The following is a 19054-nucleotide window of genomic DNA, read 5'->3' on the forward strand; positions in this document are numbered from 1 at the left end:
GGTCCCCCATGGCCTATAAGTGCCTGGTGAGCTGCTTGGCAAGAGAGCCCCAGGCACGAGTGACAGAATAGCTCAGCTGCAGCCCACAAGGGAAATGCTGAGACCCTGAGGCAGAAAGCTCTTTTTTCTCATGCTGCATGGGGAACTCACAGGCCAGCCATCACTGGACTCCTGGAAGGCTCAGTGGGAGAAGTGCCATGCAGCTGCAATAAGCCGAAAGAAGTGGGGTCTTGAGTGCTGGGATCAGACACCAGTAGGGTCCCAGCTAAGCCTTGGCGATCCCCACACTGGCTATGGAGACACACTGACATGCTACACTCCCATCCCCAGTAGCACAGCATGCCCCATGCCTCTCCGACACAGTCGTAAAGGAGACGCACTGCCATCCTTACACATAATGGCAGGGGATGGGAGAGGCTGGCACTGAGCCCCTTACCGTCTCGGAGGCAGCCTATCCTGTACATCATGGGCATTTTGATCACAAAGGCAAAGAGGTCATCGATGAAGGTGTTGAGTGCTTTGTAAGTGAGCATCCTCCAGGGCAGATGGGCTACTGACTTCAGTTTGTAGTTTATGAACAGCTGCGGAGTCATCGTAATAAAACCTGGGGAGAAAGAGAGAAGTCAGGTGGTGGGCCACGAGGCTAACGCCCCCCAAGGAATGTACACTGCATGTCTGGGACAGGCTGGATGCCAGCAGAGCAGCTGGCCCAGGCCATGGAGTTAAATCCTGGCAGAAATGAGGGCAACCCTTGTTCACAGCAGCTCTGCCATAAAGCTCTATAGAGTTCACCACACAGAGTCCCAAGAATAAATAGCCGAGGCAGAGGCGGGGAGGAGAAACCTTCTCAGCTATCTGAAATGGCAGAGTCACATTTTTAGCAGCGAGAGCAATCACCCATTGAACAAGTTACTGACGGACGGAGTGCATTCCTCCTGACTTGAACCCAGGCTGGTGTGCGCTAGTCCAACTGCTAGCTGCTAGGCTGGACAGGATTCTCTGGCCTGCGCTGGGCAGGTGATCAGACTGGATGAACAGAGTGGTTCCTTATGGCCTTAAAATCTATTAAATACAAGAAGGCTGCTCAAAGCAGCAGGCTCCTGCAAGGAAGAAGGCTCCTGATCCAGTAGTGAGATTACATGAAGGGCCGGAGGCAGCTGATGCTAAGAGCAGGACAGTGGGAAGCAGAGAGGAGGAGGGAGGCAGGCTGCCACAAGCCCAGGGAGTGCTTTAAAAGAAAGACCAGTTGGCCTGGAATCTGAAAGGAACAGGGAGCAATAGGGAGGCTGGTCAGCAGCAAAGCAAGTGAAAACAAAGGGAGTTTGGTTTTCAATGCAGGTCGGGTGTTCTGTGGGTAAATTGCAACATGTTAGTTAAGGGAGGTCACGTTAGCCTTGCAGACCAGAGACTGCAGGTCAGAGTGGAGTGATTTGAATCACTTATCAGGAAACCTTGATTTAAATCACCGATTTTAATCTTGCTTTGCATTGGCACTGTTTAGTTCTTTTCCTAAAGAACGGTCAATTCTCACTGGTTGGTAACAATTAAAACATGTTGATTTGCAACTAACTATACAGCCTTTATATTCCATTGATGTTTCTATTGGCTAACCCGGAAGATACACCATACGTATACACATTCTAACCAGTTATATAGCTTAACATACATTTATTCAGATTCTTAATTTTTATTCTATTCTGTGAGAAAATGGTGAACAACGTTTCTTATTTACTATAGGATTAATTTTTACTTGTGATTTATCTCAAGTTGTATTTGCATGGACACTGAAATCCAATTAAAAATGCAAAAAAAAATCCCAGCATTTAAAGATTGTTTCAGTAGTTAAATAAAACTACTTTACATGTACTGGATATATAAGGGTAAAAATTAAGTTTACCAAATGTGTTATGTATTTAAAACTGATTTACTGAAGAAAGGAAGTATTATCTGTAGCTAGTAAATTTAACCAATTTCTGGTCACTATGGCCTTCAAGACTTTAGAACTAATAGATCTCATCCTCTCACCTTGGTTTTATTCATCGACTGGAAGAGGAAAACAAGTTTTCCTGCTTTTCAACTCCCAATCGGTTTCTCAGCTCTGAATTAACCAGTTGAATAAATGGAGACAAAGGAAAACTCTCTCTCTGCACTTGCAGAGGTGACCACTGCTGTCAAAATCACTTCAGTAAACTCAGGGTCCAGGCACTTAGCCAGGGACTTCCACCATTTCAGTGGCTTGACTTTCTTTAAAAGTTTGGCAGCACATAGAAACTGATTACTATTTATTTAATTTTAGTGATTTTAATAGATTATAGTAGGTTTAGCCCTTAATGCAGGATGTCAGAATTGCACATTGAATTTTAAATAGTGTTGGTTTTAAGAAGAAAGATGTTTTGTATTTAAATAAAAAATCTAATTGAAAATCTGATTTTTTTTAAAAATCAGAGATTTTAGCCCATGCTGCAGGAGGGACAGCCAGAGGCCTTCTCACAGGCTCCACCTGAAACCAGCAGCTGTCGTGGACTGCGAAGGCTCCACGGTGGCAGCATAATGGGGAACGTGCAGGGCCTTGTGATGAATGCAGACATGGCCTTAGTGTGAATGCTCTGCTCTGGAGCAGAAAATGAACAGCTGAAGTCACTGGAAGAGAAAGGAAGCTCAGCTGGATACAGCAGGTTCTTTCAAGTGTTCAGGGAACTTTTTCCAATGGGAACAACCCACACGTTGCCCAGAGGGGGAAGATGGGAGAAGACAGCATCAAGAAAAACTAGAAGATGTGGGAAAAATCAATCGGGAACTTGAACCTTCCTTTCACGTTCCCTCCCCCTACAGATGGTCTCTGTCCTAGACACAGAACGAAGACAGAGGACTTACCTACATGTCAAGTCAGGACATGCAACTACAGCACACCAGCTTTGCACACAGTAAACTCATCACACTGTCACTGCTACAGCGGCTTCAGAGTGCAGGGTGCTAAGCTGCACTCTGGCACTGTGCTATAGTAATGAGCACATGGGACTCGTGTGTGCAGCAAGCTGGTGCCCTGCAGATTCCTCCCTTGCTTGCCATACACCAACTGGCTGTATGGACAAGGCCTAAGCCCCAGAGCAGTCAGCAGCCCAGCCACTGAAAGTCAAACGTCAAGAAAAACAAAGGGGCCAGAAGTCTTGAGCAATGGCTCCATCTTGAAACACTTGGGCCCAGATAAAGGAAACAGGGAGCACTGTAAGAAGTCATGTTGCACTGGGGAATACTGGGTAATCTGAGGAATGCTGGGGAACTCCCACTGATAACTGCCCATGGGGGAAAAACAACGCACAGCTCCAAATCCCCTCCTGGCCCTAGGAAACGAGCTGAAGCCGGGGCGGGGATTATGCAGGTGAGCACGTAGGTGAGTTTCTCTGAGACCCAAGCTGCTTGTCTACACTACAGATTTGCTGCTGGGAGAGCTTCGCTGGCAGAGCCCCCATGTGGGGACAGCATGATCCACCAGGAGGAGTTCTGCCAGCATAGCTAAACAGCTCTGCCACCAGAAGCACTTGTGTATCAGTGTATTTGTGTTAACACCAAGGGTTTTGCCGGCATAGCTACGTTGGCTAGGGAATGTGAGTTTCTCCACCCTCCGAGGGAACAGAGCTCTGCTGGCAAAACTTTGCAGTGTAGACTAAGCCTACGTGAGGATGACACTGCAATCTTGGGAACAGCTTCTATGATCACAGCCTGCTTGGATTCCATCAGTTCATTTAAGCAGAACCAGTTCCACCCGAGTTCAAACTAGCAAGGCTGGACTTTGACCTACACAGAAAAGGCAGTTGCCCAGCAGTTCACCAGCATGCACTGCCAATGTGCAGGATATAGCAGGAAACAGAACCTCTCTGAAACAGAAGCTGAAGATTAACAGAGTCTGAAGTTGCTACAGTAGCTCCCCCAAGAGCAGGGAATATGGCCAGGAACAGACTAGAAGCGTTACTAAGTGAGGGACAGTGCAACCTAATCACTGCAGCCGAAGCACAAGGGGAATGTCAACACCCAGAGTGGGAAATGAAATTGGAGGTGCCTATACAGAATACCGCATGGCTGCAGCTGGGGGAAAGGGCATGCTTCCAAGTTGGGGTTAGGAGACAGGAACAAAGAAACAAGGGGACTGCATCCATCTGCTCTGGATCGTGAGACACAACATGGGAGTGTGCATGAGAGACAGCCATGGAACATAAGAACGACCCTACTGGGTCAGACCAAAGGTCCATCTAGCCCAGTATCCTGTCTTCCAACAGTGGCCAATGGCAGGTACCCCAGAGGGAATGAACAGAACAGGTAATCATCAACTGATCCATCCCGTCACCCATTCTCAGCTTCTGGCAAAGAGAAGCTAGGACACCATCCCTGCCCAACCTAACTAATAGCCATTGATAGACCTATCCTCCATGAATTTATCTAGTTCTTTTTTGAGCTGTTATAGTCTTGGCCTTCACAACATCCTCTGGCAAAGAGTTCCATAGGTTGACTGTGCATTGTATGAAGAAATATTTCCTTTAGTTTGTTTTAAACCTGCTGCCTATTAATTTCATTTGGTGACCCCTAGTTCTTGTGTTATAAGGAGTAAATAACACTTCCTTATTTACTGTCTCCACACCCGTCATGATTTTATAGATCTCGATCATATCCCCCCTTAGTCGTTTCTCTTCCAACCTGAAAACTCCCAGTCTTATTAATCTCACCTCATATGGAAGCTGTTCCATACCCCTAATCATTTTTGTTGCCCTTTTCTGTACACCTTTTCTAATTGCAATAGATCTTTTTTAAGATGGGGTCACCATATCTGCCCGCAGTATTCAATATGTGGATGTACCATGGATTTATATAGAGGCAATATGATATTTTCTATCTTATAATCTATCTCTCTCTTAATGATTCCCAAACAGCTGATGTGAAGCCAGGCCCTTTGCATGGGATATCAGAAGCCGGAGGGCTCTTTACTGGTAAGTGCAACTCAGTACCTCTTCTCTCCGCTGAAAGCTCATCCTAATTCCAGCCAGACACACGTGATTTGCCTCTAACATGTGCACAGCATTATCCACGGCCTTCCCCGAGTGTGGGTAGACCCCGAAGCTGGGCGCAAGAGGTTGGGAGGGGGTCAGGAGGCCTCAGACGGGGCCCAGCGACTCCAGCAAACTCATGCAACCAGAACGCTGCCTTGTGGGCGCTACTCACCAAATGTCAGAAGGAAGCCATAGAGCATGCTCAGGACCCACGAGTACCAGCCTTTGTGCTCCATGTACAGCAAGCTGTACACAGCATAGCAGCCGAGCAAGGGGAAGAGAATCCACGAGAGATACCGGAACGCCATCTGGGGAGGCGAGATTCAAAGGTGACTGGTCAGCTGGGAGCTGCACAGAATCCTGCTCAGGATCAGAGCAGGGGGCCCTGAGGGTACAGGGGCCAGCTAGTCACATACCCACCTCTTTGCAGGCCTGCTGCCTTGCTGGCTCTCAAGCCCCGGCTTCACAGTGAGGGACTCTCGCTAGAAGGGGGTTTCTGAACAATGCATGGGGTCACAAGGTGCTAGACACATCCCTTCTCACTCACTCGCTACCGCACCACAGCAGGGCTGGAAGCAGGGTCACCATCCTTTTTCCCTTCCGCCATCACAGCCACCAAGGAGTGAGTGTCCTCCATGGCCCCTTGAACACACTTGTCACTCCCGGGGCTGCATCTCTCAAAGACGTGGGGCTTAGGGGTTGGTAGAGCTACCAGGGGGGGTCTCAAACTGGGGGTCACAAGGTAACCACTGACAGCTCTTAGCCCCCATTAAATTACACCCCCATTTTAAATGGGGGGGGGAAGAATCACATTCAGAGGCTTGCTGTGTGAAAGGGGTCACCAATACAAAAAGCTATAAAGCCACTGAGCTACACCCATACACTACCCTCCCTGACTCCAGGGATCAGACCAGCAGAGTGGCCAAGAAAAGCAGGGCACCCTTTAGCAGTTCATGACTGACATTTTACTGAGATTACCAGCTGCGTGAGGGTGGGGCTGCACCAACACACACGTGGCTTAACGACATCTACGCCCCAACACCTGCAGTCATGCCAGAAGGAAAAGATTGAAAGGTGAAACTTGGGGCTGCAGGGCCTAGTGTGGACACTGGGCCATGCACTGAGCTGATGGAAGGGATACTGTGGCTGCAGACAGGTAAATGGAGGTCATGCATCACTCAAGCAGCTGCCAGAAGTCAGAGAAGAGATAGACCAAGGGGAGTAGCGAACTGGACACATGAAGACCCACACGCACATCCAACAGAGAGGAGGAACAGAACTCAAGGCAAACAAGCCAACAACTAGAAGGTGCTGCGGGTTCAGCTCTCTTGCAGATCCCAGTGCAGCCCAGCTTAGCAAGGTGCTGTGTCCTGCTGGGAGAATAGCAGTTTCCCAAGGAATAAGCTAGAAGGGATGACCAGGGAAACGTTATCCAGGGCACCTCCTCTTTTGGGAGCAGGATCCTAATGCAGGGTATACCTGGGTCCCCTTTCCCAAGTCAGGGGGTCCCATGTCCAATGGCGTAGGAATCTAACCCACACTACCCTGGGCCCCCACCTCCCAGAGGGATCCTACCATGCGCTGAAGGAAATCCTCTGCTATGCATTGGACTTACATCATCGTAGACTTTGGTAGACGATTCTATATATGTTGATTTGTCTTTGAAGGTTAAACGTGGAAAAATCCCAGCGACTTTGTTGTCTCGATCCAGCTGTTTATTGACAAGAGCAGGAGTTATAGGGGAGGCAGTACATAATAAAGGCCACCAACCTGTCCCAAGAGGGACCCTCCTGAAAAGGCAGCCTAGCTGGGAGGGGAGGCTCCACATGATCACTAAAGGATAGTGTCTATTGTCCACACAGCAGACTATGTAGCTCCCTCCCCCACAAGGCCTTGTGTATCAAGGTCTATCAAGAGGGCAAATTATTAAGCCACAGAATAGTTCCAGCACAAACTAGTGCATCAAAAACTACCTTCACATATCAGGCCTGGATGGGTCTTGGAGGATGGACACACCAGTTATGTGTGAAATACCCTGCGCTCCTGAATCAATCCTTTCGGTCATCAAATGCTCGTGTGCAGAGACCAGATGCACCACCTGCCTTGTGCAAGTGCAGCGTAGACGAGGATCAGTGTGTCTAGCAGTGATGCCCTAGACAGAGAACGCTGAAGATAACTACTTTGATGAATAAGTGTTTTCAGTCCTACATGTCAAGGCTAACTTCCCTAGGATGACCAAAGATCAGTGTCTTTTTACGGAAGCAACGCATCCCTGTGTTAAAGTGCAATTAAAACACACTGATTTTTATGCATTTTCTTGAATCTCTCTCTCTAAAATTGTTCACAGTTTGTCATGTTTGGCACCACTGGGTTTGTGGGAGAACAGGCTTTCGAATGTTACTCAACTCAACCCATTTCCGACGACACTATTATCAACATTTCCACTGATGGTAGGACATGGAGCTGGGTGGCAGCAAGTCCCCCGGCCACGGGGCAGTGACACCACTGAAATGATGATTCTGTAGATTTTTACCTCCCAGACCTTTCTATCACTAGCTTGCCCATGGGATGCAGTTTTACTACTCGCAGACTAAACAGGAGATGAAGGCAGGCCAGCTGCTTTGAATAACTGTATTGTTTGTGTCATGTCTGCAATCCACGGGCAGTTTTCATCAGCACACAACTGTTCCAGACAGACCCCCATCTCTCCAGGTTGCAGGGTCACCGTAACGAATAAGTCACCAGGAGTGAACAGAACCGTCACACTGTGAGCAGAGCGCAGAACAGAACCCAAGTTGCCAAAATCCCACTGCAGTGCTGGGGTGAAATCTATTCATGCAATCCCTCAGCTACGATCCTTGGATGCATGATGCCTACTGGAACCCGGAGAGAGATTCCTCAGGGAGTGGAGTCCTCTCAACAGCAGCCCGAGGCTCCTAGAGCAGATCAGCAACAGCCGACCCTCGACATCTTCACGAATGCAGCAACACTCACCTCTTCTCCACATCATTTCCCAAAGGGCTACAAAGGAAGCAACTTCAATGGCCCACTCAGAAATCATAGCCCAGAAGTGTGGAGCAAACAGGGACGGATCTCATACTCACTCACTTCCTGCTTACACTGGCAAGGTGGAGAATTGGGTCTCCTACACACGGCATCCCTTCAGTCTAGTGCATATGTGGCCCACAATGTATTACTTGGGCCGCAGGGGCCGGGTGGCAGGGCAGCAGCAGCTCCGGACCCCCGACCCTGTGGGGCCCACACGGCTGCCCCAGACCCCCAACACTGCACAGCTGCCCCGACCCTGGACTCCCACCACATGGGATGGGCCGGCAGCCCCGACTCCTCCCCATAAGGCTGCGGAGAACCTGGCGGACCCTGGGCATATGGACCAGCCTTTAGCACACAGCTGAGCTGGGCCACAGCTGTGCGCTAATTGGGCCACATGTGGCCCGTGGGCTGAGAACTGCTGGTCTAGTGCAATGAGCCACGCACTTACCCTGACATCCATGACTTTTGTGATTTTCCAGAGGTCTATGAGGAGCCCAATGAAGACGCTGACTTGAACCACAAAATTAGTTTCATTGTCCAGGATGTAGAGAAGGACCACAAGTGACTGAAATACCCCGAAGAACACAGAGCGGACGGAGAGCCCCTCCAGCGACTGCCTGCTGTTCCAGAACTGGATATCTAGGAGCCAGAGAAAAGAGCATAGAGGGAGAACTTCCTGAGCACAGGGGGCCCTTCAGGGGCAGCTGGAGTCCCACTGCAGGGAGGAATTTCCAGCTTTCTCCTCTATCTTATGAAAGGAGCAACGCACAGGTCTACTTGCAAATGCATTTCACTTCCATGAGTGGGAGTGAGTTGTGTTCTATATTCCAGCTGTAGGAAGAAAATGGCCAGCCCAGCTCTGTGCGCCATGAAGGTGGTTCAGATGAACCTGGCTAGAAACCTATCCAGTGTTGGCAAGACACTGACTTTGCCCTCTCCATTATGTTGTGAATACAGACTCTCCTGTGGCCAGTAGATGTATGGCTAGTGTGTGATCATGGGGTCATTATACAGACTGAACTCCCAGCAGCGTCAGAAGCATGCAACTTGCTGCCCACAGACTTTGTAAGGGAAGCACTTGAAGTTTGCAAGCCTCACAAGAGCTGAGAAGAGTCTTGTGAAACTGGTGGCTGGCAGAATGGAGAGTGCTCCTCCTGACCTCAAGCACATTGGTGGTGGGGGTGGGGTGGGGTGTGTGGGGGGAGGAATGGCAAGGAGCAGAGTGCAGAGAGTTAGGGCAGGTAGCAGAGGGACAGGTCAGCTAGTCAGCTATATGGGGCTTCAGCAATTCAGCACAGGACAGCCTGGGCCCAAGTGACAACAACTGTTTTCCATTTAGTCACATCCATGCTCTTCACCTGCCCCAGACATTCCTCTAACATTCATGTTGCCACCCCAACAAGGGGCACTGAATAACTCTGCAAAGGCCAATGCAGATCCAGGTTAAAAACCCTCCCTAAGAGGAGTAAGGGCTGGAGCCAAAAGAGGAGATCTTCACTGCACTGCGGAACTTACCATTTTTGAAGGCAAGAAACTCAAATATGCTGTGAACTATGGAAACGACAATGGTCAAAGCCAGCAGATATGGATTGGTCTCCAAAAGAGCAACCTGAAAAGAGAACAAAGATGTGAAGGGCCTATCCCGCCCCTCCGGCCAGGCCTCACCCAAAGGGACCCAGAGAAGGCAATCCAGACAGAACTGAGGGTTTCAGGTGGACCAACAGGAGCCAGTACGTGTGTGGAAAAATAACCCAACCAAGAGATGCATTAGGAGGAACAATTGGGGAAAGCAGAAATGCCAACAGATTTCAGAGTCACAGGAAACAGGAAGTTACATTACATCTAAGTGTATGGGATACTGTGGGTACTCACCCAGGGACTGAGCAAGGCCCGCTGTGTTCTAGTTTGAATTAATCTTTCTTGAAGATGTATGACCAGAATTGCACACAGCCTTCTAAGTGAGGTCTAACCAGTACCTTATACAATGGCATTAATAGTTCTCTGGACGTACTGGAAATGCCTTGCCTATTATCCTAGCATCGCATTTGCCTTTTTCCACAGCCACGTCACACTGGTTGGTGACTCAGCCATCCTGTGATCGACCCACATACACAGGCCTCTCCCCCCGCCCCCCATCGCTTCTAACTGATGAACCCCCAGCTTGTAGCACAGATTCTTATTATTAAACTAAGTGCATGACCTTGCACTTTGTACTATCGAATTTCATCCCATTTCTGTCACTCTAGTCTTCAAGGTCATCCAGTTTGGACGGAGCAGGAGGGCTTGCATCCCACTGCCAGCTCCCCAGAGCCCCACTGATCTAACAATTGGGGGAGTCCTGGCCTGTCTTGAGCTAGGGAGACAAGATCCAAGAGTAAATCTGGTGACGGTTGACACCATTTCGACAGAGCAGCTTTCAGAGCAGAACAGCGCTGACTACGCTGGCCTCTGTTTCCTCAGCAACAATATCCTGGGGCCTGTCCTGTTGTACCCAGTCACAGGAGGCACAGATAGGAAAAGAAAATGGAAAGGGATCCCAGATGGTGGTTATGTCTGGGCCAGAGGAGAGGGATCAGTAGGCCATTTGGGAATGTTCTGAAAAGTGCCTGAATGACTTAGGGGCCTAAGATGCATTTTCAGAAGTGACTTTGCCATTTGGGGTTCAGGCTCCTCAGTCACTCTTACTGCAGCAGCTCAGGTCTGGCTATGTTAAAATTACGCTGACAGCATGAAATGAGGAGCTGTTGGAAAGCCAGGCCAAGACAGGACTGGATGGAGGGGGACAGACCAGGAGTGGAGAGGTACATTTGGGAGTCGTCCACATAGGGACAGCAGTTGAAGCTCTACGAGTGGATGAGACTGTGGTCAGAAAGGATGGAGAGGCACGAGCCTAGGGCAGAGCCCTGCGGGACTTCTACGGACAGTGGCAGAGAGAGGGACCCACCAAAAGCAAAGCTGGAGAAAACCCACCCAGAGGAGATCTGTCAAGGCTGTCTAACCTTTACAGAATCCTGCTCCTCATCAGATTGCTCGTACAAGTCCTCGCCCAGGAAGTGCCATGGGGACTTGGTGCTCTGCGCGGCATAGAGCTGCCAGCGCCACAGCGAGAGTGGGCAGAAGGAGAGGCGGAAAGGCAGCCGCTCCACTGTCTCGTTGATGGGGAAGTAATCCTTCTGCAGGTTCCAGTAATCGTTGAAGTAGAGGATGGGGTAGTAGTCACCACTGACTGCATCAAACTTCACATCTGCAGCAATGGGAGAGAGCACAGAGACAGGCCTGAGAGCGCAAACAGGGATGGGGATAGCACAAAGAAAGCTACCTTCATGCACTCGGACAGATAATGAGGGAGACCCACCTCATCCTGCAACTACAGAAACCATCCTAGACCAGCACCAGCAGGGAACCCCAGACCAGCAACTGCTTCTGTACAGCTGGCTGCACATGGAGCTTGAACCTCCCGGCCTTCCCTCAGGAGAAAGATGCCAACTCCTGCTGCATACAGGCTACTCTGAGCACTAAGTGACTGCCAGAGTGCGATGGAGGGGGGGGGTCTTGCTTTTCCACAGAGGAATGGGAGAATATAGCACTGTTCTCTTGGTGCCCAACTAAGTACAGCATTGTCTTGCAGAGCTCAAACCCATTCCCTCTGTGTATATTACTGACCAAGCTCAGACTCAGGTATTAAAAGCAGTCTGACAGCATCCAATTAACACCCTCTGGAAACTAGGCCATTTGCAGAATTCCAAAATATCAAACTGGCTTCTGGGGAGTTTATGGTGCCAGCTATTTTCTTCGTGATTTGAATCTCAAACTGATGGATAGTGCCAGTCTAACAACGCTGGAGACGGATGTTCATTTAGCCACAGAACGGGTAGTTGTGGCACCTTAGAGACTAACCAATTTATTTGAGCATGAGCTTTCGTGAGCTACAGCTCACTTCATCAGATGAAGTGAGCTGTAGCTCACGAAAGCTCATGCTCAAATAAATTGGTTAGTCTCTAAGGTGCCACAAGTACTCCTTTTCTTTTTGCGAATACAGACTAACACGGCTGTTCCTCTGAAACCTGTCAGAACGGGTAGTGCGTGGGGAGCAGCAGGGTAAGTCTGCCACATACGTCCTTCCCTGACAAAGTAACAGAGTCCTTACTTAGTGGGCCACCTGGTGAGAGTTTAAGCTCCATGACCTATTCAGTCCTGGGTTGCCACTGAGACAGGCAACACAGGGGCCCAATTACAAGGGTGAATTGGTTTTGTTTTGTTTTTTTTTGTGCGCTGTGAACACCTGCCTCTTAGATGCTGCACTGAAGCCATTAACTCACTTCCCGTAAGTAGGCTTGGCGGAATTCAATTTGCATTTTTAAAAATAATTTTGACAGATATCAATGCTTATTTCTTTAAGCGTTTATCCAATTTTTACCTCTTTTTTCACAGTTGCAGGATATTATGGAGGGAGGTGTTTGACAATTATTTAATGCCAGATGTTGAGATTAAGAAAGTTAAAGGTCCCTAAAAAGGTGCTCTGCTCTAGTTCTGCTAATGCTGGCATTTAACACCGTCTTATGCACATTACGGTTGGACTCAAGTTTTCAAGCAGCATTTCTCTTCATTGATGTTGATAGGTAGGCAAAGTATCATTGATGGAAATAGTCTTGTGTGTGTGTGTGTTGAAATCAGTGTTTACCAACATTTCCTGCTAAAAGTCCAATCCTTCCAGCCTACTCACAAGGCCATGAATAGATGGTAACAATTTAGTTACTACCAACTCAGAGGAATTTATACTACTGGACTAGAGGGAAAGTCTCCAATATTCCATTCCCCAAACCCTCAACTGCCCAATCCACAAGTATTCTGAAGAAAATAAGCTAGTCCAAAGCAGACAAAACCAACTCCACTCGCATGCAATTACTACATTCCAACAAGTGCCCCAAACTGGGCAAATAACAGAGGAAAACTCTGCAGAGAACTGTGATGGGAGGAGATGGCAAGACCAGCTATAAGAACCAGACAGATCAGCTCTGAAAAGAAGAGTTCTTCGAGCAAAAGCACACGTTTCAAAATGGCATCTCAGAGAATGGGAAGTGCTGGCATATCCCAAATTCTTACATTGGTCCAGAGGCGGTGGCACACTACCCTTCACCCAGGGAGTATGATCGTCCACTATGTTGATGGTGAGATTAGGGTGCCAGTGTGAGATCACCTCTACAGGGCCGAAGTCTTCTGCTCTCTGCAACAAGAACACAAAGTCACATTTGGTACAGGGGTGCTGGGGCATTTCACTGCTCTAGCAATAGCAAGAGGGCACCACGTATACAAAAACATCCAATGCAGCTCATTAGATTTGGAACTGTAGATAATTTTGGATTTGGTCCTGGGGAAAGGATGCACAGATAAAGGCACTGGACTTCCACAATGCAGCTAGAGAGACCACCTGACAGGGATGGAAGGACCTGACGAGTTTAGGACCATGAGGGAGGCAAAGGGGAAGACAGTTTCATCTAGATCTCGGACAAACATCAGCAGATGTAGATAGATTAGAGGAGATAAACTTGGAGGAATTCTGCGTCATTGTGCAATGCACAATTTTATAGAAATTAATGTGTGCGCAGAATTTCCTTTCCCACACAGAAATGAGCTGCAGTGCTAACAGCCACCACTAGGGGTCACTGGACATGGCAGAGCCCAGCTCACACATAGAAGACACTGCTAGAGGGAGGGAGAGGGAGCTAGAGGTTCCTCACAGCTGCAGTTCCTGGGACCAAGCATCAGACTGTTTCTCCCTCTGGATCCCTAGGCTTGGGGGTGGGGTGGGAATGGGGAAGAGGAAGGTGGGTGTCTGGGCAAGGGGGGAGTCTTGCAACTGGGCTCTGGGAGGGGAGGGGTTGTGGGTGTCTGGCCCCCCTGGCTGGACTCTGGGGGGCAGAGAAACAGGAACTGGGTTGTCACAGGGGTTTCTTGAACTCTCTACTCCTGGGGGAATTTGTGTCTGTCTGTATTGTTACAAACATACTTGCTGACAGGTATTTTGAAATAAATTACCAAAATAATTGAAACTGGTGCGATTATATAGTGTTAGTTTGACAAATAAAATGTGTCGAATTTTGCAGAATTTTAAAAAATTGTGTGTAGAATTTTTAATTTTTGGCACAGAATGCCCCCATGAGTATAAATTGTACAAGTCAGCTAGATGGAGAAGGGCACAAGTAAATTCATGAATCTTTTACACATCAAAACTAGGAGATTTTTTTTTACAATTTAAAACCCATAAGAACTCTATTTGTTCTGCTAGGTTTTAGGTAGCAAGTGTCTTCATAATGCTAGTTACTAACCCTTCCAAAGGTGCTGCTTTATTTCCGAACCAGGTCTGGAAAAATCACTTCATAGGCCTTTGGCTCCATGTCTCTTTCACTTCAGTCAATCAACCCCTTCAACCGTCCATCAGTTTTTCCTCTCCTATGGGCTTTTTTGTGTCTTGTGTTTTTTCCATCTTTGTTCTCCTCCAGCCAGGAGGGAGCGAGAGATTAACACAAGTACAGAAGAATGACCAGACTGGGACAGGCCAATGGTCCATAGCCCACTATCCTGTCTTTCGACAGCGATCAGCAGCAGAGGGAGTGAACAGAACAGGGCAATTTATTGAGGAATCCATCCCAGCTTCTAGCAGTCAGAGGTTTATGGACACCCAGAGCTTGGGGTTGTCAGCACCAGCCAGTCACAGACAGGCAAATGAGGATTAGATCAGACCAGACCACAACTAGCAAGGTGGCCTCTCATAATGCTTCTCTGCAGCTTACAAGGCTGCATGAGGCTGCAAATCAGCAGCACCTGTGATCCAGTCTGGCACCCCGCAGTAAATAGCACTGGGTTGTCCTGGGCCCAGAGAACACTCAGAACAGCAACACACATGCCTTAGGGGTGAGCGTGCCAGGTCTGCCCTTTGCAATACAAGGGCAGGAGGAAGCCCTCTGTAGTTGGTTTCTACTTCTCTATCATACTCAGATTTGTATCCATTTTCAACAGAGGGTTTAACTGGGCTCCCTTTCTGAGTTAACCCGTTAACAGAGTTCTTCCTGGGACCCTTCTCCTCCTCAGTCACAGACTGCTCTGTCACAGGACTGGAGAGCTGAAGTGAAGAGGGAAGTTCCACAGGAGAGACAGAAGGGGAAGTGATAGCAGAAGCACAGGTATGGGAGCAGGAAAAAGGTAGTGGAAACAGAGCCAGTGTTGGATCATATTAAAGAAGTTCTGTATTAAAATCACAAATGAGTTTGATTCCCCAGAGTTTAAATTCCAGGGTATTACTAATTAAGAGATCTCTTGGTTTTTGGTGCTGTTTCTCTCCCTCTATGTGTGAAACTTGCAAGCTGCTAATTGTGTTAGTACATTCTAAGACTGAGTCTGTTCTCAAAGCAATTCACAGAGAGAGAGACTCAAAGCAATACTCGAACAACAGAAACAGCACCCAGAGACTCCCCGCCCTTTTGTTGTATTAACAATTGTGATTAAAATAGAGATAGAGGATGTATGTGGATGGATGCTTGGTGTGGATAATAACTGAATGATCAGGGAGGTGCCAGCCTAAGAATCCAGTGTCCATTGGCTGAAGAAGGCATCAAGTGGAAATAACCAGAGGACCCCCTGGAGGGCAGACTGGAATCCACCCAACAGCCTCAAGAATGGGAGAACCAAAGAACAAGATAACATCTTGGAGCCGTCAGGAATGTGCTATCTGCTGATTGATTCAGCAACAGCATGATGAAGCAATTCCCATAGACTGGCATAGGAAGAAATTCCTATAAAAATAGACTCTAAAAAGTGAGAACTTTGGGGTCTGATTCTGCAAACCAACTTCCAGGAGCATCAGATGAGCATCTGACAAGGCCCTGCTCCCTCCTCATGTCCAGGCCACCTGGCCAGTGGCTTGGCATGAGCAACTCTAAGGCTGGTAACTATGATAACAACCTTGCAGAACCTGTGTGAGTGGGTGTGTATGTGTGTGTGTGTGTGTTTGTATGAATGAATGTGTGAATAAATATGAGATTGAATGGAATGTTATAGCTATAACGAACTGCTTACTATGATTCTTTCTGTATTCACAATAAATGTGGTATTTTGCCTTTTTCCCTTTAATAAGATCCTGCTGGTTTTTATTTTATTGGTACAACACCAGGGAGGTCAGAGTCCCCCAGTGTGATCGTTGGACAAAGGAGTGAAGGAAAACCTTGTATCAATACATCAGAGGGAGAACAAGGTAACAGTTCATTAAAGAGAAGGAGCAAAGAATTCCACAGAAACATTTCCGCAGTACCAAGGATTAAGGAGTGTGAACCAACAAACATCAAGGGAACATTTTGGACCTATTCACTGCTGAGTTTAAGTTCTACTTCCCACTGGTTGGGAAAAGCATTAACCCACAGCAAACAAAGGGATATAGAGAGGATTTAAAAAAAAACTGATTTCTTAAATTATCAATCCACTTGTAGTAAAGCTGCTAATTCCCCGGGTAATGACACCCGGGATACAGCAAATTCTGCAGACGTCCAGGTTTTGCTAGGGAGTTAAGATGTACTTGAAATGTCTTTACCATGTGTTTTACAAGTCAATTTGCTTCATGGCCTCCCTGCGAAATGCTGTTGGCCAGTGTAATCTCTCCAACACCCACCCCAGCAGAGACCCTGACCATCCTTCCCATTCTCTTGAAGTGGAAGTTAGTACCTGACTGCAGCAAAGTCTAAACATCTCTCCAAGCACAAAGATGCACCTGGGTGTGGAAGCAAAGGAGAGAGAAAAGCCAGGGCCTCACTGAACGAGGAAAGCGGTTTGTTACCTTTATCATTTCTGGATCTGCTTCCGTCTCCCCCGTCAGAAGATTCTTGGTTTTTTGGAACCGTCGACGTTTATATTTATTTATCACTAGAAGGAAAAACAGGCAGGCGTGAGTAACACTGAATTCTTCCACTTATCAGTAACACTCTCTGCAAGAGGCAACCGTCCAAAACAGATCCGCTTCAAGCTTCCTGAGCTCATAACTTGGGACATAAAGTGGACCACTGACCAGCTGAATAAAAAGCATCAGTTCTTGGCACTTCCTGAACATCCTTCCTTCAAACTGGTAAAACTAACCTGTCCCTATTTTATAACACCCCTCTTCTGGCCTCCTTTCCCAGAATCACAGCTGCAATGGCAGGAAAGTTAACAAACATTAGCAAACATCAATGCTGCTACATAAATTAGCCAGCAAAAGGAACTACTCCTTTGCTATGGACACTTCCTTAGAGAATCAGAGACCTCAGATCACCACCACTGCCAGAAGGATATTGGGGTAGAGCACATGTGGGTTTAGATCAGTGTTTCTCAAACTTTTGTACTGGTGACCACTTTTGCACAGCAAACCTATTAGTGTGACCTTATAAATTAAAAAAAAACACTTTATTTTGTATTTAACACTTATAAATGCTGAAGGTCAAAGCAGGGTTTGGGGATGGAGGTGGACAGCTCACAACCCCTCCCATGTAATAACCTTGTGACCTCCTGAGGGTTCACGACCCCCAGTTTGAGAACACCTGGTTTAGATTTATAGGCTCTCAGTAAATATAAGAAAAGCATCCAATGGGGACATAATAGCTTCTTAAGAACATAAGAATGGCCATACTGCGTCACACCAAAGGTCCATTTAGCCCAGTAGCCCGTCTACCGACAGTGGCCAATGCCAGGTGCCCAAGAGGAAATGAACAGAACAGGTAATCACCAAGTGATCCATCATGTCGTCTATTCCCTGCTTCTGGCAAACAGACACCATCCCTGCCCATCTGTTATATTCTTGGCCTTCACAACATCCGCCGGCAAAGAGTTCCACAGACTGACTGTGGGATGTGTGAAAAATTTTTTTTTGTTTATTTGAAACCTGCTGCCTATTAATTTCATTTGGTGACCCCTAGGTCTTGTGTTATGAGAAGAAGTAAATAACACTTCCTTATTTACTTTCTCCACACCAATCAGGATTTTACAGACCTGAATCATATCCCCCCTTAGTCTCTTTTCCAAGCTGAAAAGTCCCAGTCTTATTAATCTCTCCTCATACGGAAATCCTCTGATTCCCTGTATTACACAGGGCTTCACCTAGTTACCCCGGCATCGAGCCCAACGGCTTGTTTGACTAAAGCACACCGCCCAGAAAGGCAGCCAACTGGAGAATCTGCCCCTTCCCTTGGCAGTTTGCACCCATGGTTAATCACCTCAATGTTAAATTTGTGCCTTACTTATAATAAAAGTGTCTGGCTTTAACTCAGTAGCAGCCTTGCATATTTCAAAGATGGTCTCTGCAAAAGCCACATTGTGGAGATTTCTATAAACCTCACTGAGATTATGGTCAGACGACATTCTACCTAGCTTCATGTTACACAACAAAAGACAACCACATTCCCATCCTACGCAGCACGACACACTCCCTTTCCAACAAAAATTGCACCCACCCACTTCTGATTCATAGTGCATTGCTTTTCTGTAACCTTCTAGGATCACCCCAACTTCTCCATGACTTCTCAGAAATAAGTTTCACTTACCATCCTCCAGAAGCCAACTCCTAGATCTGTTGATGCCCATCTGTTCAATTTTTTTTGTTTTGTTTTTTTAAAAACACAAACATGTCCCTTTCTAAAGGGCATTTATTCAAATTCGTATAATAAAAATAGAGTTTAAAGCCAGAAGGGACCAATGATCTCTAGCCTGACTGTAAAAGGACCTTGAATTAATTCCAATCTTGATTTTAAGTGAGTCAGTGATGGAAAATCCATGAAAACCTTGTGACTTTACTAAAAATAACTAAGGGGATGGGGGAGAGGGTGTGGAGGAATGACTGCGGGAGCCCCATGGGAAGGGCACCCCTCCGCCACAAGGGGGCACAGAGCCCCTGCTCCAGCCCGCAGCCGTGGTACAGGGGTGCACAATCCTTGCTCCAACTGCAGCCA

General features: G+C 47.5%; 1 protein-coding gene across 2 annotated transcripts in view; it reads right to left on the bottom strand.

Annotated features, from left to right (window-relative positions):
* Positions 1 to 19054, bottom strand: part of CLPTM1 (CLPTM1 regulator of GABA type A receptor forward trafficking) — a 48825-nt gene that overhangs the window by 759 nt on the left and 29012 nt on the right. For both annotated transcript variants that reach the window (XM_073321916.2, XM_073321917.2), the window contains exons 6-13: positions 16915 to 17000; positions 13194 to 13314; positions 11090 to 11334; positions 9606 to 9699; positions 8539 to 8729; positions 6655 to 6750; positions 5212 to 5347; positions 437 to 604 (exon numbers count right to left, since the gene is read on the bottom strand). In XM_073321916.2, the coding sequence (XP_073178017.2) occupies positions 437 to 604; positions 5212 to 5347; positions 6655 to 6750; positions 8539 to 8729; positions 9606 to 9699; positions 11090 to 11334; positions 13194 to 13314; positions 16915 to 17000 (1137 nt within the window). The remainder of the gene's footprint in view (positions 1 to 436; positions 605 to 5211; positions 5348 to 6654; positions 6751 to 8538; positions 8730 to 9605; positions 9700 to 11089; positions 11335 to 13193; positions 13315 to 16914; positions 17001 to 19054) is intronic.

The sequence above is a fragment of the Lepidochelys kempii genome, chromosome 23 (assembly GCF_965140285.1).
Source record: "Lepidochelys kempii isolate rLepKem1 chromosome 23, rLepKem1.hap1, whole genome shotgun sequence".
NCBI lineage: Eukaryota > Metazoa > Chordata > Testudines > Cheloniidae > Lepidochelys > Lepidochelys kempii.